Source organism: Anomaloglossus baeobatrachus, chromosome 7, assembly GCF_048569485.1.
Source record: "Anomaloglossus baeobatrachus isolate aAnoBae1 chromosome 7, aAnoBae1.hap1, whole genome shotgun sequence".
Taxonomy (NCBI): domain Eukaryota; kingdom Metazoa; phylum Chordata; class Amphibia; order Anura; family Aromobatidae; genus Anomaloglossus; species Anomaloglossus baeobatrachus.
In genome coordinates this window covers 249,049,783-249,072,218 of record NC_134359.1, presented here as the reverse complement: position 1 = coordinate 249,072,218, position 22,436 = coordinate 249,049,783, and the positions used below count along the sequence as shown (strand labels likewise).

Genomic DNA, 22,436 nt, shown 5'->3' with positions numbered 1-22,436 from the left:
CGTGGCCGAGTCTCCCTAGTCCTGGACTGTTTCGGTGTAGGTTGCCATAATAAAGTGGGTTTCGGGGAGAGCTGAGAAGGTCGGTCCCTGCGTAGTCCACGGCTGGTGGCGGGGACAGCACGGGATGACGACCAACCAAATGAGTTCCGAAAGGAGCGGAACGAGGACTGTGGACGTCTGGTGAAGGACGTCCTGGACGTCAGCTGGGGGAGGGAGGTACTCTTTCCTCCCGTGGCGTCAGAAATGAGCTTGTCCAGACGTTCACCAAACAATCGGTCTGGAAAAAAAGGAAGGCCCGTGAGAGACTTCTTGGAGGCAGAGTCCGCTCGCCATTGTCGGAGCCAGAGAGCTCTACGGATGGCTATGGTATTTGAGGCGGCAAACGCTGCGCAGGTAGCAGCGTCCATGGAGGCCTGCATGAGGTACTCCGCCGCAGCGGCAATTTGAGCTGTTACCTCTGTGAAGGTCTGAGTGAACTGGGATTCCTCAAGCGAAGTGTTAAGGGATTCTGCCCAGACTGAGATCGCCTTTGCGACCCACACAGAGGCAAAGGAGGGCGAGAGGGAAGAACCCGCAGCCTCAAAAGCAGAGCGGGCAAGGTGCTCCACCTGTCTGTCTGTCGGGTCCTTAATGGAAGAACCATCGGGTAAAGACAGGAGTGTCTTTGTGGTAAGGCGGGAGACCGGGGGGTCGACCGAGGGCAGATCGGCCCAGCCCTTAGGGGCAGGTGAGGCAAAAGGGTACCGGGACTCCATGAGTTTTCGGTTACCGAAGCGCTTGTCAGGCTTCTCCCTTTGCTTTGTGAGGATATCCTGAAACTCTGGGTGATCAGCGAAAAAACCTTTTGGGGTTTCCTTGCCCTCTTAAAGGAGACCGCATGGTCAGTGGTAGTGGATGGGGGATCCTCCACATGCAGAGTTTGGTTGATTGCTGCTATAAGGGAGTCTATTGCAGTTTGATCATCTGGGGGTGATGAAACCAAGGAATCCTCCTGGTACAAACAGCATTTTCCCTCCTCCAGCTCTTCAGAAGCCGTGGAGCGTGTGGGAGAGCCTGCCCTGTGTGCTCCCGAGGGAGAGCCCGCTGGAGACACCCGACCGTGTGCCCTTTTCCTGATCCCTGCAACCGGTGAAGCATGTGCCCGGATTACCTCAAAAGGATCCTCCACAGGGGTATCCTAAGGCTGCGTTCCGTCCAGGGACCCAGAAGGGTGTGGAGGACAACATTGCATAGCCAGAACCAGGTTCTGAGACAGTTTTTCCATGGATTGGGACAGAAACTGTGCCCATTCCGGTGGGCTGGGGGCCCTAGGCTCTAGGCCGGTGGTGGCAGGGGGGTCTTGGGGGGCTATAGGAGCACAGGACTCACAGAAAGAAGAGGTGTGTTTACGTGGTAGCTCAGCGTGGCAGGCAGTGCAGGCTGAGTAATAGACTATGTGGGCCTTAGTACTCTTAGTGCCCTTAGATTTCTGCATGTTCCTAATAGGAGTATGCCAGGAGGGGGAGCAATGCTCAGCAGAGCTACAATTGATAGCAAGCACCTCACCAGAATCAGCCGATGACCCTGTCCTCAGGAAGGCTTAAGCTCTATGAAGATCTCGCACTCTTCCCTGGGGGGGGGGGCTTATCGCGGCTGCGGGGGGGCGGGGCTTAGCGCTAAAAGAGCGGGAGATGAGTCAGTGTGTCCCCCCCTGCTGTGGGTAGTAAAAAAACGGCAGGAAGGGAGCTTCTGAGTTTTCCTCCCTATCTCTACAGTCAGCACAGAGCTTGTCAGCGGTTATCAGCCGGCTTTGCTAGAGCAAATAAACAGAGCAGATCATACACAGCGTGAGTCCCTGAAGCCTGGGTCCTCCCCCTGCCACCGGGAAATTATCTGCAAGACTTTCTGCAAATAGCAGAACTTCCCCCAGGCCAGCAAGCTAGAGAAAGTTAACACTGTGTGTGCAGGATCCTTGCTCCTTGCACATAATAAATACTGTAAATGGCCTGGGAGTCTTCCCTGCAGCGTCCTTTCTCCCTTTGTCTGGGAAACCAGTCAGGGGGGATCTCACCTTGCTGTGTCGGTGTCGTATTCAACTCAGAGCCTGCAGAGAGGGGCTGAGGAATCAGTGCCATCTTCATCTCAGAGCCTGCAGAGAGGGGCTGAGGAATTGGGCTATAGGGCACAGGCCTCTACCCTGGGCTTTGGAAAATCGGTGTCTGTGGAACCCGTCGTCCAGCCCAGGATCCAGCGTCGCGGGTGGGGGTACGTGTAGGCAACGCTTCACGTTACCGCCCGTTGATGGTAGTGGGAGATCGTTCCCAAAAGGAAACCGTCGCCCTCAAAACATAACAAACCTTGAAAGGAAGTGCCTCCTACAGACACTAAGATAAAACTGAGCTTGCCTGGCCTTGCCAGCGGGTGTATACTGCAGAGGAGGAGCTATGCTTTTGCATCTACTTAGTGTCCTCCTATGGATAGGCAGCATAACACCCATGGTCCTGTGTCCCCCAATGAGGCGTCAGAGAAAAAAAAAATTTAAATTTCACAAACAAATGCGAACACAAGCCCTATTAAAACCAAAAAAATATTGACATTCACACATTTTAAAAGCGGACTACTTACGGAGCAAAAACTGCGTCTTGGCGTCCAGGTCCTCCCATTCATAAAACTGAGATCTGGCAACCTCATCCCACAATCGGCGTGTGACTACTACATCCCAGTGGTGGCGGTGGGCTGTGTTCCACAAGGCAGGACGTGCCTCAACTTCGCAAATCAGCAAGTCCCCATCTATAAAAGCATCAACTTCTTGGTCATCTTCTCCATGGGGCCTGCTGCTGCTGGGTCCTGAAACCTGAAATCACACACAAAAAAAAAATGTATTTGTACAAATGAACACAAGTACTCTTACAGTTCAGATGTAATGCAAAGGGAGCCTTTACTTTCCAAAACAAAAAACAAATTACTTACACCGCCACGGCGACTACGCACGCGACTGTGGGATGAAGTTCCGGGACCTGAACGACGTGCTGCAGCATCTGATCCCTGAAAAAACATTTCTATTAGTTTTGAGATAATGAGTCCTGTAGGATACTGTTTGATGAATGCTGATCAACTTACAGCGGAAGAGTCCTCGACCGGCATCGCTCCACTCTCGTCATTTTCAACCCGCTCCACTGCCATCGGAACCTATAAGAGAAGACATATCACAATTAATGATCCTGGAAAATAATAGTCTCAGATGCAGTACCAATTTGTCATTAAACATTTACTTACATCAATTGAAGGGGAAGAAGGTTTACTTGGCAGGGACGGGGGGGCTCCGGCACCACGGCTCTGTGACATAATGCAGCTGTAAATGTAAAAACACATGACATTACAACTCCAGGGTGCTTGCAAAACAGGTAGCTTTTTGGGCCACAAGGTTAATACTCACAGATTTGAAGGAGGTCCCAGATGGCGGTCACAGCGTCACCAACGTGTCCGGTTTGCGGTACTGGCTGGTCTGTTGGTGGCCTTGGGAGGTCCCAGCAGCTGTAAATGTAAAAACACATGACATTACAACTCCAGGGTGCTTGCAAAACAGGTAGCTTTTTGGGCCACAAGGTTAATACTCAGATTTGAAGGAATATTTGAAGATTTGAGGAGTAACAGCCAAGGAACCAGCATCGTAGGAATGGGGTACGGGGAGGCAACACTCCGCGTTCCCGCCTGTTGATGATTTTTGGAAATCGGCCCCTGAAGGAAACTGTTGCCCTCTAAAAACAAAAAATTCTTGCTGCAGTAGTCTGCAGAGATGTGCCTCCTATAGACACTAATCTAAAACTGAAGTAGCCTTGCTGGGCCAGGGGGTGTATACTGCAGGGGAGGAGCTAACATCTTTGCATCTTAGTGTCCTCCTATGGATAAGCAGCATAACACCCATGGTACTGTGTCCCCCAATGAGGCGTCAGAGAAAAATGAAATGTGTTTCGGAGTAACAACTCCTCATTGTACAGTACATACTATATAACATGTCTATCAATTTGCATTTGTAGATACAGTTTTGTACTCTTTCTGCTAACCAGTACACACATTGCTTATACTGTACCTCTCACACACCAACAATTCTATTGTAAGATAAAGTGCAGTTTAATTTGTTTTATATGCTTTTACTGTACAATAATAATTTTATATGAATAAAGCACATTATTTTGTATTATTGTAATAAGTTTGTGTAAATACAGTAAAGATTTTTGGGTTGTGGAACGAATTGTCTGAGTATCAATTATTTCCTTAGGGAAAATTCGCTTTGATATAAGAGTAACTTGATTTAAGAGCTCACTACTGGAACCAATTATGCTCGTAATCCAAGGTTCCACTGTACTGTATATAAGAGCCCAGGCTGCTGTGTAGAACGTAAAAATCAGCTTTATTATAGTCACCTGCCGGCCATCAGGTCCGATGGTCACTGTTGGTCTCAGTCCGGCGCCTCCTCCATCTTGTGTGCTCTCCGTCCTCCTTCCCAGCTCCGTGTGGATGATGCGTCATACATCATCCACACAGAGGTCCCCATTGCGCTCCCGCACAGGTGCCCTTTTCTCTGCCATGATGAGGGCAGAACAAAGCACTGTAATGCACAGGTGTGGGGAAGGTGGGCGGCAATGGAAGGAAGAGATGAGGTGCCAGACCGAGATCAGCGAAGCCCATTCAACCGGACCATCACACAGGTGAGTATAATAGGAGCTGTTTTCTAATGTTAGAAATGGCAGCCTGGGCTCTTATATACAGTATTCTGGAATGCTGTATATAGGGGATCACTGGTGGTGGGCGAAGTTTATAGGGGAAAAATCTGGGGACAGGTTCCCTTTAATTCCTCTATAGTGCCATTGCAGGGAGCATATAGAAATGAATACGCCGAGTCCTCCACTGATGCAGCTCTTACCTCGGTCCTTGCGGTGGAGGATGGATCCTATTTGGTTTGATCTCAGAGGTTTTTGGATTTCCTCCTCTACTATGCAGATTATTTGCCATTAGAAATATTTCCTCCAAATTAATATCTGCAACCTAGAAAAGAAATAGTAATGAAGCACATAATGCGGAGAGACGGACGCTGCACGGGGGACAGAGGCACGGCCAAGACTCTCACCTTCTCTGGCCCATGCTGAATTACATACTGGGCCAGGTTCAGAGCAGCCACGGCATCCTCCGAGGGGTCATGGCCATTCGCGTCTGCACGCTGAATCTCTCTCCTGCAAGAACACTATCATATTATCGTGGTATACCATGGTACAAAAAGTCTCATGTTGCAGATAAAAATGTGAAAAATAAATATAAAGAATTCTTTGTTGTGTGTCCACGAAATTATTTCCCACACCTAAGCTCGTGTTCCCTGTAAGGCAACTGACTCCAGCAGGAGCTCTCCCCCACAATAAAAAAAGGTTGTGCCGTTCCTGCCCCTTACCCCTGCATTATTTAGCAGTGTTCCCCTTTGCAGGCTCTTGTCACTAGAAGCCTCAGCAGCTTCTCTTTGTGTACTTGGCTTATTATCCACCCTCATTCCCTTTCCATACACTTCTATAGGCAGAAGGTGTAATTTGATCACTCTGTGAAGACAGAACTGTAGACAGATTGGAGCAGTTTTGAGAGTGAATAATCAGTATATGATAAGAGGCATATTTCTGTAACCACTGACCGACATACATTGTATATCGGTAAGGGTTATAGGAGCTAAGTCTGCACCGCTCCGGGCAGATGCCAGCTGAGTTACACAGCCAGCATCTGCCTCTCAAAGCAGCTCTAATTGCCAATGTTAGCTCCTTAAATGCAGCTGTCAATCTATAATAGTGGCATTTAAGTCATGCATGCCAGGCTTCCATCGGCCCACCCAAGACGTAAGGGCAGAAATCCGAACCAAGACATAACAAGCCTGTAGGGAGATAGAACGTGAAGCTTCGTACTTTAGTATCACTTGCGCCAGGAACTTTAATCTGAATCTCCTTCCTGGGTTTCGTGCAAAAAGGATGGACGTGTCAATAACATTTGGATGTATCATCTGGAAAAAAGGAAAGAAACAATGGTCAGGGTCGCACTGCCGGCTCCATACACACGAATGGTGCGATGTGAGCGCTCACCTGCAAAGCTCGCAGGTCGTTCTCCAGCGAGTGTCCCACCAACACGGCGTCTGGAGGAAGGAGAGCTTTTATTCTTTCCTGGACATCCTTCAGTTTGGTTTTTACAGGATGAAGCTTCTTTTTAGTGATCCTCGAGAGCCTGACCGCACATAAATTACACAAATGTGAGAGATTGTGTTGTACAGAAAGAAGAAAATCTCTTCAGGAACATTTACTTAGGTATTAACAGGGTCATTTCGGTAAGACAGAGCTCCGGCCATGTTACTACAGAGGAACGGTAACCAGATCAAAGAGGCCACGTTTTGGTCATATTTTATTCCCGCTACACCCCCGAGTGACACCTCTTTATCTGCTGTGCGGTTCCAGAAATATGCTCTTTTTTGTGCTAATTGTTATGGCTTTTATAAGAGGACGGGGCTCACAGATCAATTACTCAGAACAGCCTAAAGACACGAATAGGAGGATCCTCGCAAGCCTTGCTCCAGAGGATCGCTCCGCAGGCCATGCCCCGAAAGGATCCCCCGTCGCACGAGCCACACCCTAGGGCAGTCATGGCGAACCTTTTACAGGCCGAGTGCCCAAACTGTAGCCCTAAACCCAATTTTTTTTCCGAAGTGCCAACTAATCCTATTATATAAAGAATTGATTGTAATCTTACCTTTGCCGTCTTCTCTTCAGCAGGGGGCATCACGCTCATGCTTACCACACATGGACGCTGAGCCCCTGCCCTTTCCAGACACAGCAGTTGGATTGATCTTTCTGGAAATAAATTGCAGCATATTAGACAGAGATTTTAGCCTGGAATGGATTCAGATGTCACCTGTAATCCACATCTACATTTCAAAGTCTGAACATCTCGAAATCCCATAAAGACGTACGAGTTGCTCCCCTCCCCATCATTGTGTAGTTCTGTCCCCTTCCTCGGCCACTTCCTGGTAAACATGTCCCCCATCCTGATATAGATTTCCTACATTCTGGTATATTTGTCCCCATCATGGCCCCATCCTGGTAAATGTCCTCCATCCTGGTAAATGTTACCCATTCTTGCATGTTCCCCCATGCTGGTAAATGTACCCCATCCTGACATATTGCCCATCCTTGTAAATGTTCCCCCATCCCGGCATGTACCCCATTCCTGGTAAATGTTCCCAATCCTGGTTAATTTACCCCATCCAGGTAAATGTACCCCTTCCTGGTAAATGTTCCCTATCGTGGCATGTTTCCTCCATCCTGGCATGCATGTTTCCTCCATCCTGGCATGCATGTTTCCTCCATCCTGGCATGCATGTTTCCTCCATCCTGGCATGCATGTTTCCTCCATCCTGGCATGCATGTTTCCTCCATCCTGGCATGCATGTTTCCTCCATCCTGGCATGCATGTTTCCTCCATCCTGGCATGTATGTTTCCCCCATCCTGGCATGCATGTTTCCCCCATCCTGGCATGCATGTTTCCTCCATCCTGGCATGCATGTTTCCTCCATCCTGGCATGCATGTTTCCCCCATCCTGGCATGCATGTTTCCCCCATCCTGGCATGCATGTTTCCCCCATCCTGGCATGCATGTTTCCTCCATCCTGGCATGCATGTTTCCTCCATCCTGGCAGGCATGTTTCCTCCATCCTGGCATGCATGTTTCCTCCATCCTGGCATGCATGTTTCCTCCATCCTGGCATGCATGTTTCCTCCATCCTGGCATGCATGTTTCCTCCATCCTGGCATGCATGTTTCCTCCATCCTGGCATGCATGTTTCCTCCATCCTGGCATGCATGTTTCCTCCATCCTGGCATGCATGTTTCCTCCATCCTGGCATGCATGTTTCCTCCATCCTGCCATGCATGTTTCCCCCATCCTGCCATGCATGTTTCCTCCATCCTGGCATGCATGTTTCCCCCATCCTGGCATGCATGTTTCCTCCATCCTGGCATGCATGTTTCCTCCATCCTGGCATGCATGTTTCCTCCATCCTGGCATGCATGTTTCCTCCATCCTGGCATGCATGTTTCCTCCATCCTGGCATGCATGTTTCCTCCATCCTGGCATGCATGTTTCCTCCATCCTGGCATGCATGTTTCCTCCATCCTGGCATGCATTGTTCCCCATCCTGGCATGCATGTTTCCTCCATCCTGGCATGCATGTTTCCTCCATCCTGGCATGCATGTTTCCTCCATCCTGGCATGTATGTTTCCCCCATCCTGGCATGCATGTTTCCCCCATCCTGGCATGCATGTTTCCTCCATCCTGGCATGCATGTTTCCTCCATCCTGGCATGTATGTTTCCCCCATCCTGGCATGCATGTTTCCCCCATCCTGGCATGCATGTTTCCTCCATCCTGGCATGCATGTTTCCTCCATCCTGGCACGCATGTTTCCCCCATCCTGGCACGCATGTTTCCCCCATCCTGGCACGCATGTTTCCCACCCCACGCTGCCATGTGCGTTCCCCCTCTCCCACCCCACGCTGCCATGTGCGTTCCCCCTCTCCCACCCCCCTGCTGCCATGTGCGTTCCCCCTCTCCCACCCCCCTGCTGCCATGTGCGTTCCCCCTCTCCCACCCCCCTGCTGCCATGTGCGTTCCCCCTCTCCCACCCCCCTGCTGCCATGTGCGTTCCCCCTCTCCCACCCCCCTGCTGCCATGTGCGTTCCCCCTCTCCCACCCCATGCTGCTGCTGCCATGTGCGTTCCCCCTCTCCCACCCCACGCTGCCATGTGCGTTCCCCCTCTCCCACCCCCCCGCTGCCATGTGCGTTCCCCCTCTCCCACCCCCCGCTGCCATGTGCGTTCCCCCTCTCCCACCCCCCCGCTGCCATGTGCGTTCCCCCTCTCCCACCCCCCGCTGCCATGTGCGTTCCCCCTCTCCCACCCCACGCTGCCATGTGCGTTCCCCCTCTCCCACCCCCCTGCTGCCATGTGCGTTCCCCCTCTCCCACCCCCCTGCTGCCATGTGCGTTCCCCCTCTCCCACCCCCCTGCTGCCATGTGCGTTCCCCCTCTCCCACCCCCCTGCTGCCATGTGCGTTCCCCCTCTCCTACCCCCCTGCTGCCATGTGCGTTCCCCCTCTCCCACCCCCCTGCTGCCATGTGCGTTCCCCCTCTCCCACCCCATGCTGCTGCTGCCGCCATGTGCGTTCCCCCTCTCCCACCCCCCTGCTGCCATGTGCGTTCCCCCTCTCCCACCCCCTGCTGCCATGTGCGTTCCCCCTCTCCCACCCCCCTGCTGCCATGTGCGTTCCCCCTCTCCCACCCCATGCTGCAGCTGCCATGTGCGTTCCCCCTCTCCCACCCCCCTGCTGCCATGTGCGTTCCCCCTCTCCCACCCCCCTGCTGCCATGTGCGTTCCCCCTCTCCCACCCCCCCGCTGCCATGTGCGTTCCCCCTCTCCCACCCCCCCGCTGCCATGTGCGTTCCCCCTCTCCCACCCCCTGCTGCCATGTGCGTTCCCCCTCTCCCACCCCATGCTGCCGCTGCCGCTGCCGCACACGAGTTATAAAAAAAAAAAAAAAAAAAAAAAAAAGCAACACACAACTTACCTGCACACGCTCCCCCGCTGCGCGCTGCTCAGTTCCCACGCGGCCAGCAGACGGCGCTGGCTCCGCTCTCCGACGCTCCTCCGTCTCCTAGGCAACCCACTGCAGCCTAGGGGAGGAGGAGTGTCAGAGCGGAGGAGAAATGTCTCCTCCGCTCCAACACAGGTTTGATCTGCCGGCGCCACTGCACTAGCAGATCAAACCTGCAGGGTCGGGCGACAGCACACGTGCCACCAGAATGGGCTCAGCGTGCCCCTGGTGGCACGCGTGCCATAGGTTCGCCATCACTGCCCTAGGGGATCCCATGTGAGCCATGCCCCTGGGATTCACCCGAGCCACGCCCCCTGAGAAAAGACCATAAAGAAAATACACCAAATAAAAATAATCCTCCCTCCCCGCGAGCCAAGCCCCAAATGGATCCCCTGCCCCACCACAGAAAGTTACCACGCGAGACACGGCCCCACGCGAGACACGGCCCCACGCGAGACACGGCCCCACGCGAGACACGGCCCCACGCGAGACACGGCCCCACGCGAGACACGGCCCCACGCGTGGTCCCGGAGAAAAGACCATAAAAAAATTACACCAAATAAAAAGGCCCATGCTGTATTGTGGATTTAAAATAAAAAAAACGAAAAACTTAGGGGAGCATCAGAATTAAAAAAAAAAAAAAGAAAAAATTGGTTACTTTTGGCCTGGTGACAGGACCTCTGTGAGGGAAATCCTGGGATATTAAGAGGAATGATGATGTCCAGTCATCATTTCTCTCATCACCCCCCTGAGGGCAACCCCCCTCCCTTGTCCCTTCACACACAGAGGTACTTCTCAGATGCCAGCATCTGGAAAGGTGTGAAGTCCCACTTACACCTCCAACAGCCATCTCCTCTGATATGGAGATTGCTTGTTCTCTCAGGCCTCTAAAACACAGAGAGAGGAAGACCCCCTGGGAGCTGTGTCCACTCATCAAAGAGAGTGGGCAGGGACCTAGCAAAACCAAAAGTAGCTAGTCCCCGCAGGAGAGCATACTGCTGGCTCCGTAATATCATACCCAGTTATGATATTACCGTGCGTCTCAGCCATACACCTCCTACATCGTTAGAATCGGGACTTCAAGCCGAATCTGTGCATATCCTCGACGTCTATGTGGCACCCTGGGGCGGCGAGATATAGAAAACTGCTAGTAGGAGTCCGGTAAATGAGTCGTGCTTGGACTCAAAATGCAGAGGGGACCCGGGCGGATCTGATGGCACCAGAACCATCCCGATCGGACCTCCCAGTCCGGAGTTGCAGGTAATAGCCCCTTCTGGGATATTACTCTGACTCAATGCAGGGGGAGTGGCAGTGCTTCCCTGTGAGGTCACTAAGGTAGGAGGGGACCTGGATTTGCCCAGGTTGATAACCCTACTTCGGCCATTTCCCAGTGTTCTTTTGCTCGGGGGTCTGGTCAGGGAAGACATGTGAGGAAGATCCTGGAAACCTGGTCCACGGCACCCCCCTGTGGCCAGACGCACAAGGTAACTGCTGGAACTGTGTATGCCCGTTTGTAAACCATGCTTTGATTGTAACTGTACTCTGACCTATGTATATTCTGTAGATCCCGTATTGTATACATTGTAGTTTCTAGTGTGGCTTCGGCCGATTAAAATATATAATTAATCTTGGGTTGTTCTGTTATCTCGATCTTGAATCCCACGTCCGTGAAGCGGTTGGTGGCAGCGAGTTGTGCCAAGGAGTATTGTGGGGAGGCCAGTGAGATTCGGGGAGATTTTATATATTCCGCCCGTGGAGGTCGGGGGAATATCTACCCTACTCTCACCGGGGACCCTTCAATAATCGGCATAAGTAGTATAGCGGCCTCCTTGCTTATTGTCGGGCAATTCCATAATTGGCCTGACTATAAGAGGGGCGCTAGAGAGCGCGTCACGTGCTCTGTCTGTCGGTCGGGAGGTATAAAGGAGGGGTGACCCCCACTTGTTACCCCCCGATCGTGACATTGGTGGCCAGCACGGGGGATTTCTGAGTGACCCTCCCTGGTGGTTCGTGACAACCTCTAAGTAATTTCTCTTCTACCTAATGAGCAGTGGCATAAATGAGCCACTTTCTCATCAGTCAGCCTGTCCACGTATTACATTAGCCATTCATATACATTACTGGCACACTGTATTTTCCTTGCAGATAGTTTAATAAGCAGATCATTGAGGCAACTGAGAGTTTGCCATGGTAAAACATTACCTTTAACAGGGATGCACAGAATTAGTAAAACACAGTTGGGTTCTTCCAAAAACAGCTTCATACCTGCCCTTTATTTCTATGTAATAAAGCCACTCGGCCCCAATCACTTCAATGGAGCAGAACTACAGCACCAGACACAACCCACGGACAGATGTGGCGGTTTTGACAAATCATCCACGTTTTCTTATCCTGCACAACGTTTTATGTACATATTACTAATAAGTAGGTATAGGAGCGCAGGTCCAGACTACATAAGGTTTGTTTGTAGTCTGTTACCATGGAGACAAATATTCCAGATTCTCAGAGCACGTCAGAGCCATCATTGTAAAGTAATAAGCGGAACAGCCCAAAATTTTAAGTCATTGGTTGATCTGCAAGTCAACATGTCGTCCATTTTGTTAAAAAAAAATCTATTAAGCCAACCATAGATCATTACAGGAGAAAGACAGAATGTATGTAAGAATAGAGAGAATACCTGGTCTTGTAAGTTATCATGGTACTATCCGGCTTCACCAGTCCATAATACACTGGCCTTGTGCATCCACTAATGACACCCTGGTCAGCTCGTGCCCTTTACAGGTCAAACACTGCGGATATAGAAATACTGGTGTCAGAAATCTATGAAACTGTCTATTAGATCAACATGGCCGCCATAGGGCAACGAGCCACATGACAACTAATAGACAGCTCCTCAGGGTCCCTCCTCTCTGATCTCACACCGCTCAGTACAAGCTGACAGCTCCTCAGTGTACCTCCTCTCTGATATCACACTGCACAGTACATGCTAATAGCCCATCAGTGTCCCTCCTCCCTGATCTCATACTACTCATAACAAGCCAATATACAACTCCTCAGTGTCCCTCCTCCCTGAAAAATAAAATTAAAATTACAGGTCTAACAAAATTGCGACAAAGCAATTTTTTAGTTTTATTTTTCTTTATAAAATTCAGATTTTTTTTAAGCTACTAAACTATTTTGTAAAAAAGGCTTTAAAGAAGTTGTCCAGTTACCAAAACTGATTTTTTTTTTCTGATAAATCTTGCTAATATGTGCCCCTCAACACATCTATTATGCTTTTTCAGCAAAGAAGGGAATTTTGTTTACTTACCGTAAATTCCTTTTCTTCTAGCTCCTATTGGGAGACCCAGACAATTGGGTGTATAGCTTCTGCCTCCGGAGGCCACACAAAGTATTACACTTTAAAAAGTGTAACCCCTCCCCTCTGCCTATACACCCTCCCGTGCATCACGGGCCCATCAGTTTTGGTGCCAAAGCAGGAAGGAGGAAACTTATAAATTGGTCTAAGGTAAATTCAATCCGAAGGATGTTCGGAGAACTGAAACCATGAACCAAAAGAACAATTCAAAATGAACAACATGTGTACACAAAAGAACAACAGCCCGAAGGGAACAGGGGCGGGTGCTGGGTCTCCCAATAGGAGCTAGAAGAAAAGGAATTTACGGTAAGTAAACAAAATTCCCTTCTTTGTCGCTCCATTGGGAGACCCAGACAATTGGGACGTCCAAAAGCAGTCCCTGGGTGGGTAAAAGAATACCTCGTTAAAAAGAGCCGAAGAACGGCCCCCTCTTACAGGTGGGCAACCGCCGCCTGAAGGACTCGCCTACCTAGGCTGGCATCTGCCGAAGCATAGGCATGCACCTGATAGTGTTTCGTGAAAGTGTGCAGACTCGACCAGGTAGCCGCCTGACACACCTGTTGAGCCGTAGCCTGGTGCCGCAGTGCCCAGGATGCCCCTACGGCTCTGGTAGAATGGGCTTTCAGCCCTGAAGGAATCGGAAGCCCAGAAGAACGGTAGGCTTCAAGAATCGGTTCCTTGATCCACCGAGCCAAGGTTGACTTGGAAGCCTGCGACCCCTTACGCTGGCCAGCGACAAGGACAAAGAGCGCATCAGAACGGCGCAGGGGCGCCGTGCGAGAAATGTAGAGCCTGAGTGCTCTCACGAGATCTAACAAGTGCAAATCCTTTTCACATTGGTGAACTGGATGAGGGCAAAAAGAAGGTAAGGAGATATCCTGATTGAGATGAAAAGGGGATACCACCTTAGGGAGAAATTCCGGGACCGGACGCAGAACCACCTTATCCTGGTGAAACACCAGGAAGGGGGCTTTGCATGACAGCGCTGCTAGCTCAAACACTCTCCGAGGTGATGTGACTGCCACTAGGAATGCCACCTTCTGCGAAAGGCGTGATAGACATCCCGCATCGGCTCGAAAGGTGGTTTCTGAAGAGCCGTTAGCACCCTGTTAAGATCCCAGGGTTCTAGAGGACGCTTGTAAGGTGGGACTATGTGGCAAACTCCCTGCAGGAACGTGCGGACCTGCGGAAGCCTGGCTAGACGCTTTTGAAAAAACACGGAAAGCGCCGATACTTGTCCCTTGAGAGAGCCGAGAGACAAACCCTTATCCATTCCTGATTGAAGGAAAGAAAGAAAAGTGGGTAAGGCAAACGGCCAGGGGGTAAAACCCTGATCAGCGCACCAGGATAAGAAGATCCTCCAAGCCCTGTGATAGATCTTGGCGGACGTTGGTTTCCTGGCCTGTCTCATAGTGGCGATGACCTCTTGAGATAACCCTGAGGACGCTAGGAGCCAGGACTCAATGGCCACACAGTCAGGTTGAGGGCCGCAGAATTCAGATGGAAAAATGGTCCTTGAGACAGCAAGTCTGGTCGGTCTGGGAGTGCCCACGGTTGACCCACCGTGAGGTGCCACAGATCCGGGTACCACGACCTCCTCGGCCAGTCTGGAGCGATGAGGATGGCGCGGCGGCAGTCGGACCTGATCTTGCGTAACACTCTGGGCAGCATTGTCAGAGGGGGAAATACATAAAGCAGTCGAAACTGCGACCAGTCTTGAACTAATGCGTCCGCCGCCAGAGCTCTGTGATCTTGAGACCGTGCCATGAATGCCGGGACCTTGTTGTTGTGCCGAGACGCCATTAGGTCGACGTCTGGCGTTCCCCAGCGGCAACAGATCTCTTGAAACACGTCCGGGTGAAGAGACCATTCCCCTGCGTCCATGCCCTGGCGGCTGAGAAAATCTGCTTCCCAGTTTTCTACGCCCGGGATGTGAACTGCGGAGATGGTGGAGGCTGTGGCTTCCGCCCACAGCAGAATCCTCCGAACTTCTTGGAAGGCTTGACGACTGCGTGTGCCGCCCTGGTGGTTGATGTACGCGACCGCCGTGGCGTTGTCCGACTGTATGCGGATCTGCCTGCCCTCCAGCCACCGATGGAACGCCTTTAGGGCTAGATACACTGCCCTTATCTCCAGAACATTGATCTGAAGGGAGGACTCTGTCGGAGTCCAGGTTCCCTGAGCCCTGTGGTGGAGAAAGACCGCTCCCCACCCTGACAGACTCGCGACCGTCGCGACCACAGCCCAGGATGGGGGCAGGAAGGATTTTCCCTTCGACAAAGAAGTGGGAAGAAGCCACCACTGAAGAGAGGTTTTGGCTGCTAGTGAAAGAGAGACGTTCCTGTCTAGGGACGTCGACCTCCTGTCCCATTTGCGGAGAATGTCCCATTGAAGTGGACGCAGATGAAACCGCGCAAAGGGAACTGCCTCCATTGCTGCCACCATCTTCCCTAGGAAGTGCATGAGGCACCTCAAGGGGTGTGACTGGGCCCGAAGGAGAGAGTGCACCCCTGTCTGTAGCGACCGCTGTTTGTCCAGCGGAAGCTTCACTATCGCTGAAAGAGTATGAAACTCCATCCCGAGGTACGTCAGTGATTGGGTCGGTGTCAATTTTGACTTTGTGAAATTGATGATCCACCCGAACCTCTGGAGAGTCTCCAGAGCAATGGTCAGGCTGTGCTGACATGCCACCCGGGAGGGTGCCTTGACTAGGAGATCGTCTAAGTAAGGGATCACCGAGTGGCCCTGAGAGTGTAGGACCGCCACAACTGCTGCCATGACCTTGGTGAAGACCCGTGGGGCTGTCGCCAGGCCAAAGGGCAGTGCCACGAACTGAAGGTGTTCGTCCCCGATGGCGAAACGCAACTCCTTCTGCCTTCAGAGTGTTCACCGCCTGAAAAAGTGCATCGGCTCGCTCGGGGGGCGGAGATGTTCTGAAGAAACGAGTCGGAGGACGAGAACTGAGCTCTATCCTGTAACCGTGAGACAGAATGTCTCTCACCCATCGGTCTTGGACATGTGGCCACCAGGCGTCGCAAAAGCGGGAGAGCCTGCCACCGACCGAGGATGTGGTTTGGGGAGGCTGAAAGTCATGAGGAGGCCGCCTTGGAGGCGGTTCCTCCGGCGGTCTTTTTAGGACGTGACTTAGACCGCCATGCAGAAGAGTTCCTCTGGCCCTTCTGTGACCTGTTGGACGTGGAGGACTGGGACCTTGCTGAGGGCCGAAAGGACCGAAACCTCGGTTGTATCTTTCGTTGCTGAGGTCGGTTTGGTTTGGACTGGGGTAAGGACGATGGGGAGATAAGGTATGCACACCAGTGACTATGGAAGGGGAATACATGCAATAGCAGAAACTGCCGTGTGAATACTGACATGAAAAATTCAATAGCTATGTGTAAGAATGAAATGTGAAAAATGGAACCTGCATTACTGCCGTAGAGAAATACTTTGGCGTAGTGTTGGGGCTCTATTGCATTGATCAATTCAGTAGCTAAATTTCTCTTTATTCATATATTCATGGCAGTAATGCAGGTTCCATTTTTCACATTTCATTCTTACACATAGCTATTGAATTTTTCATGTCAGTATTCACACGGCAGTTTCTGCTATTGCATGTATTCCCCTTCCATAGTCACTGGTGTGCATACCTTATCTCCCCATAGTGATGTTTTTTAGGTTTTTTGCACCCAGTTCAGACATAGAATGGAGTTCCAAACGTTATTCCTTAATGGGGTAAGGACGAGTCCTTTCCCTTGGATTGTTTAATAATTTCGTCCAATTGCTCGCCAAACAAACGGTCGCCAGAAAATGGCAAACCGGTTAAGAACTTCTTGGAAGCAGAGTCTGCCTTCCATTCGCGTAGCCACATGGCCCTGCGGACTGCCACCGAATTGGCGGATGCTACCGCTGTACGGCTCGCAGAGTCCAGGACGGCGTTCATGGCGTAGGACGAAAAGGCCGACGCCTGAGAAGTCAAAGACACAACCTGCGGAGCAGAGGTACGTGTGACCGCATTAATCTCAGACAGACAAGCTGAGATAGCTTGGAGTGCCCACACGGCTGCGAAGGCCAGAGCAAAAGACGCGCCTATGGCTTCATAGATGGATTTCATCATGAGCTCTATTTGCCTGTCAGTGGCATCCTTGAGCGATGAACCATCTGCCACTGATACTACGGATCTAGCCGCCAGTCTGGAGACTGGAGGATCCACCTTGGGACACTGAGCCCAACCCTTAACTACGTCAGGGGGGAAGGGGTAACGTGTGTCATTAAGGCGCTTAGTAAAGCGCTTGTCCGGAAATGCTCTGTGCTTCTGGACAGCATCTCTGAAGTTAGAGTGATCGAAAAACGCACTCCGTGTACGTTTGGGAAACCTAAACTGGTGTTTCTCCTGCTGCGAAGCCGACTCCTCTATAGGTGGAGTTGGGGGAGAAAGGTCTAGCACCTGGTTGATGGACGTTATAAGGTCATTTACTATGGCGTCCCCTTCAGGTGTATCAAGATTGAGAGCAACGTCAGGATCAGAGCCCTGAGTTGCGACCTCCGCTTCATCCTCCAGAGAGTCCTCATGCTGAGACCCCGAACAGCGTGATGAAGTCGGGGAAGGTTCCCAGCGAGCCCGCTTAGCCGATCTGGGGCTGCGGTCCGTGTCGGAGTCCTCACCGTGGGACCTGGGTGCCACCCCAGGAGCACTTTGCTGTGCCGACCGAGAGGGGCCTGGGGGCGATGAACACACAGTGCCCTGGCCCTGTGTTACCGGTCTGGACTGCAAAGCTTCTAGTATCTTAGCAGACCATCTGTCCATAGACTGAGCCATGGAATGTGAAAGCGACTCAGAGTTTCTCAGCCAAAATTGCAAACTCTGTCCCTGCCATCTGGACAGTGGAAGCCGGCGGTTCTACCTGAGCCGAGGGTCCCACCAGTGCCGGAGGCTCCGGCTGAGTGAGTGCCACAGGGGCCGAGCATTGCACACAATGAGGGTAGGTGGAACCTGCAGGTAACATAGCCGCACAAGAGGTACAGGTTGCAAAATAAGCCTGTGCCTTGGCACCCTTGCTCTTTGCGGACGACATGCTGTTGTGTCCTCTTAGAGCAATCAGTGAGGGTATATAGCCAAAAGCAAATAATGCTACCGAACAGAGAAAAAGTATACAATATAAATATATATATATATATATATATATATATATATATATATATATATATATATATATATATATATATATATATATATATATATATATATATATATATACACACACTTCGGCACCCAAGGGGGGCCAGCACCTGTAACCGGTGTGGCTTACCGACCGCCCAAAGCGGTTGTGTGTCCACCAGATTCCCTGCCTGGGTCTCCCAGAGCTGCAGAGCTCGTTCTGAAATCCTCCACCGGCAGAAGTGATTATAACAATGGCTGCCAGCGTTCTGAGGGGAGGAGGGAGCCGTGGGCGTGCCTAAGAAAGTGCGGGAATCTGGTGCCCCACAGTGCTCAGTGAGGGGGGAGGAGGATACCAAAGTATGCTCCAGCCCTCACTGCCGACGTCCAGTCGGCCGTCCCGCCCTTACCCCTGACTGGCAGGCCCGGGGGCGGGAGTATATGGTACTAGGCCGCAAAAGCCGGGGACTAAAGTTAATAACGCGGCCGGCAAACAGGCGCGGTCGGCGCGGTAGTCCCGGTCTCACAAACCACACAGCAGCCGCTGCAGCGTCTGTAACACAGGCGCTGCATGCACCGTCCCCAAGGGGACACAGAGTACCTTATAGATGCAGGGCCCTGTCCCTGATGATACCCAGTCTCCTGTCCGTCAGATTCCCCCAGGGGCTACGGATGGAGCCCGGTCCCAGTGAATGGCGACCGGTTAGGATCCCACTTCTCCCAGAGCCCCTAAGGGATGGGGAAGGAAAACGGCATGTGGGCTCCAGCCTTTGTACCCGCAATGGGTACCTCAACCTTAACAGCACCGCCGACTTAGTGGGGTGAGAAGGGAGCATGCCGGGGGCCCTGTGGGGGCCCTCTTTTCTTCCATCCGATATAATCAGCAGCTGCTGCTGACTAAAATGTGGAGCTTGCGTGAATGTGTAGCTCCTTCAACACAAAGCATAAAACTGATGGGCCCGTGATGCACGGGAGGGTGTATAGGCAGAGGGGAGGGGTTACACTTTTTAAAGTGTAATACTTTGTGTGGCCTCCGGAGGCAGAAGCTATACACCCAATTGTCTGGGTCTCCCAATGGAGCGACAAAGAAATTAGGTTTTATTGTGCACTAGCAGCACATGCTCATTGCTGACTCCAGCTCTGATGGGGTTAATCTCTCCTCTGACTTCCTGTGTTCAGTTCCTACAAGTTCCAGAATTCTTTGTGGCTCTAGGGCGGTGTCTAGCTTATCCAACACCCACTGTGTGTAACACCCCCCTCAGCTCTCCACCCAAAGCTTCCTCCCTGCCTCTTCCCTGTGTGGATGAGAGAAATCACACAGAGACATCCGAAGCTGCCAGCTCTGCACACAACCAGGGGAAGAAAGTGTGTGTGTGTGTGTGTGTGTGTGTGTGTGTGTGTGTGTGTGTACAGAAATTATGATTATTAGCCGGCGCAACATGTGAAAAAAATAATTGGGGAAAAAAAAGTGAGGGGGTGATGAGATTGCTTTTTTTCCTCTTGCCTAGTCTGTGTGTCGTCCGTATCATCCGCAAACCGCATATGACCGGATCCTGTGGATTAAATGTGCAGCGCATGCAACCGTTATTTTACCGGATCCTTCTGCAACGGGACACAGAATTTATCGGCCGGCGCTGGAGTCAGCTGACTCCTGATCTCACAGCCCGCACACGCTGCAATGGCTGCAGGTGGGCTCATTCACATGACCGTTCCGTTTGTCCTGGTCAGTTCCTGTTTTTTTGCGGCCCCACAGACAGGACCATCTTTTCAATGTCTTTTGTGTAGGATCGGATGGCACACGATAGCACTTCCATGTGCATCCGATCCTACAATAAAAAAAAAAAACACATCGGATGCCGTATGTCCGCTCCGTTATTATGGAACATGTCCTATTCTGTTCCGTAATAACGAACCGTGACTCAATACAAGTCAATGGGTCCGCAAAATTCCCGGAAGCAACACGGAAGCACTTCCATGTGACTTCCGTTGGGTGCCCGTGCAGTCAGTGTCCCGCTCCAGCCCCAGCCCCGCGGCTGCCTGCTCAGCAGTGTCAGCAGCGGCCCGCACTGCAGTGTCAGCAGCCGCAGGGATGACAAGCACTACCGTCAGGAGGTTAGTAAGTTCATTACATACGGTGATGAAGTCCTGCCCTCCTGACGTCAGCGGTCGTCACTGCCTTCTATGCCCGCCGCTTGTCACATCACCTCTCGCTGTCGACCCGAGACTGACTAATGGTAACGTCACGGGCTGCTCGCGATACTTTGTTTGTGAAGGCGGCGGTCATTGAACTCGGTGACAGCGCTGCTGTCAGGAGTTCAGCGATCATCGCAGGTAATATACCTCGCTCACCTCCTGATAGCAGCACTCGTCATGCCCTGCAGTGACCTGGGCTGACCTATTGATGTTAGCTCAGGTCACTGCACGGCTCTCCCAGCAAATAGGGAACATTCTGTTCTTCATTGACTGGGACATTGACTATGGTATGGATCATCGTGGGACCCCCTTGTATTACACCAGACCTGGATTTGTTTTTCTTTCTAATAAATTGGTGAAAGAGGGAATGTGTTGGGGAGTGTTTTTTCAAATAAAAATGTGTTTGTTGTCTATTTTTTATTTTTATTACTGCCTGGGTTGGTGATGTCGGGTATCTGATACACGCCTGACATTACTAACTCCAGGGCTTGATGCCAGGTGACATTACACATCTGGTATTAACCCCATATATTACCCCGTTTGCCACCGCACCAGGGCAACGGGATGAGCTGTCGCGAAGCACCAGGACTGGCACATCTAATGGATCCGCTACTTCTGGGGCGGCTGCAGCCTGCTATTTTTACGCTGGGGAGTGTCCAATAACTGTGAACCTCCCTAGTCTGAGAATACCAGACCACAGCTGTCCGCTTTACCTTGGCTGGTGATCCAATTTCGGGGGACCCCGTGTTTTTTGTTTTAAATTATTTAGTTAATTTAAAATAACAGTGTGGGGGGCCTCTGTTTTGGATTACCAGCCAAGGTGAAGCTGCCAGCTGTGGTTTGCAGGCTGCAGCCGTTTGCTTTACCCTAGCTGGCTACAAAAAGATAGGGGGACCGCATGTCATTTTTTTTTTATTTATTTTTTGGCTAAATACAATACTAAGCACCTTAGTGCCACATGACAGTCACAAAAGAATGCCAGCTTAGAATATGCAGGGGGGTAGGACATTATATATGTCTTTCTTATCTATCTATCCAGCCCTCTATTCATTCATTCATCCCTCTATCCCTCTGTCTCTATATCTATCTATCCATCTCTATATCTACTCATCTATTTATCTTTCTTGCTGCTTCCGTTTTTTGCGGTCCGCAAAAAAACCCGGAAGGCACGCAGATGTCACATGGATGCCACTAGGATGCATCCGTGAAACAAAAGGACCGTTTTTTGTGGCCCGCAAAAACGGAACAGTCATGTGAATGTAGCCTTAATAGCAGTCGCTACCTGCTGCCGATCACATGTGACCGTGTGCAGGCTGTGTGTGCGGGCTGTGTGTACAGGAGTTCAGCTGAGTTCAGATCAGCTGACTCAAGTGTCGGCCGATTAGGCTGGGGCCACATGGGGATTACTGTGATCCCCTCGCATTACACTCGGCTCACGCTCAGTACAGCAGAGCTGAGTGTCATGCGTGTGTCCCTGCGACTGAGGTCCGACTGTGCGAGCAGACCTCAGCTGCGGGGGGCGGTCCGCCACTCGAGGGGTGGGCCAGCACTGAGGAGTGGTGGGAGGGATTTCTCTCCCTCTCTCCTCCGTAGTCCACCGATGTACCGCAAGTGCAGTGCGATTTTTCTCTCACCACATACACTTGAATGGGTAAAAGAGAGAGTCTTGCATTACAGTTGTAGCATGCTGCGATTGTTTTCTCGGTCCAATTAGGGCGGAGAAAATAATCACTCATGTGCGCTGACTAGAGTTGAGCGCGGTTCTAGGTTCGAGGTTCTCCAGTTCTAGGCTCGAGTGATTTTGGGGCCTGTTCTAGATCGAACTAGAACTCGAGCTTTTTGCAAAAGCTAGATAGTTCTAGAAACGTTCGATAATGGTTCTAGCAGCAAAAAAACAGCTAATTCCTAGCTGGCTTTCCGCTGTAATAGTGTAAGTCACTCTGTGACTCACACCATTATGAAATTTCAGTGTATAGTGTGCGTGAACATCGCCTTCAGATCACTGCTGTTTGTATAATGGCGATCGCCATTTTTTTTTTTTTTCCTTGTCTTCCTTCCCTAAGCGCGTGCGTCTTGTGGGG

General features: G+C 51.2%; 1 protein-coding gene across 3 annotated transcripts in view; it reads right to left on the bottom strand.

Moving 5' to 3' along the window:
* Positions 1-22,436, bottom strand: part of LOC142246135 (RNA exonuclease 5-like) — an 86,127-nt gene that overhangs the window by 18,806 nt on the left and 44,885 nt on the right. For all 3 annotated transcript variants that reach the window (XM_075319156.1, XM_075319155.1, XM_075319158.1), the window contains 10 exons: positions 12,327-12,438; positions 6,093-6,231; positions 5,919-6,013; positions 5,108-5,210; positions 4,904-5,025; positions 3,416-3,513; positions 3,256-3,331; positions 3,100-3,168; positions 2,950-3,024; positions 2,605-2,833 (listed from right to left, as the gene is read on the bottom strand). In XM_075319156.1, coding sequence (XP_075175271.1) covers positions 2,770-2,833; positions 2,950-3,024; positions 3,100-3,168; positions 3,256-3,331; positions 3,416-3,513; positions 4,904-5,025; positions 5,108-5,210; positions 5,919-6,013; positions 6,093-6,231; positions 12,327-12,346 — 861 coding nt within the window. In that variant the 5' untranslated portion in view covers positions 12,347-12,438 and the 3' untranslated portion in view covers positions 2,605-2,769. The remainder of the gene's footprint in view (positions 1-2,604; positions 2,834-2,949; positions 3,025-3,099; positions 3,169-3,255; positions 3,332-3,415; positions 3,514-4,903; positions 5,026-5,107; positions 5,211-5,918; positions 6,014-6,092; positions 6,232-12,326; positions 12,439-22,436) is intronic.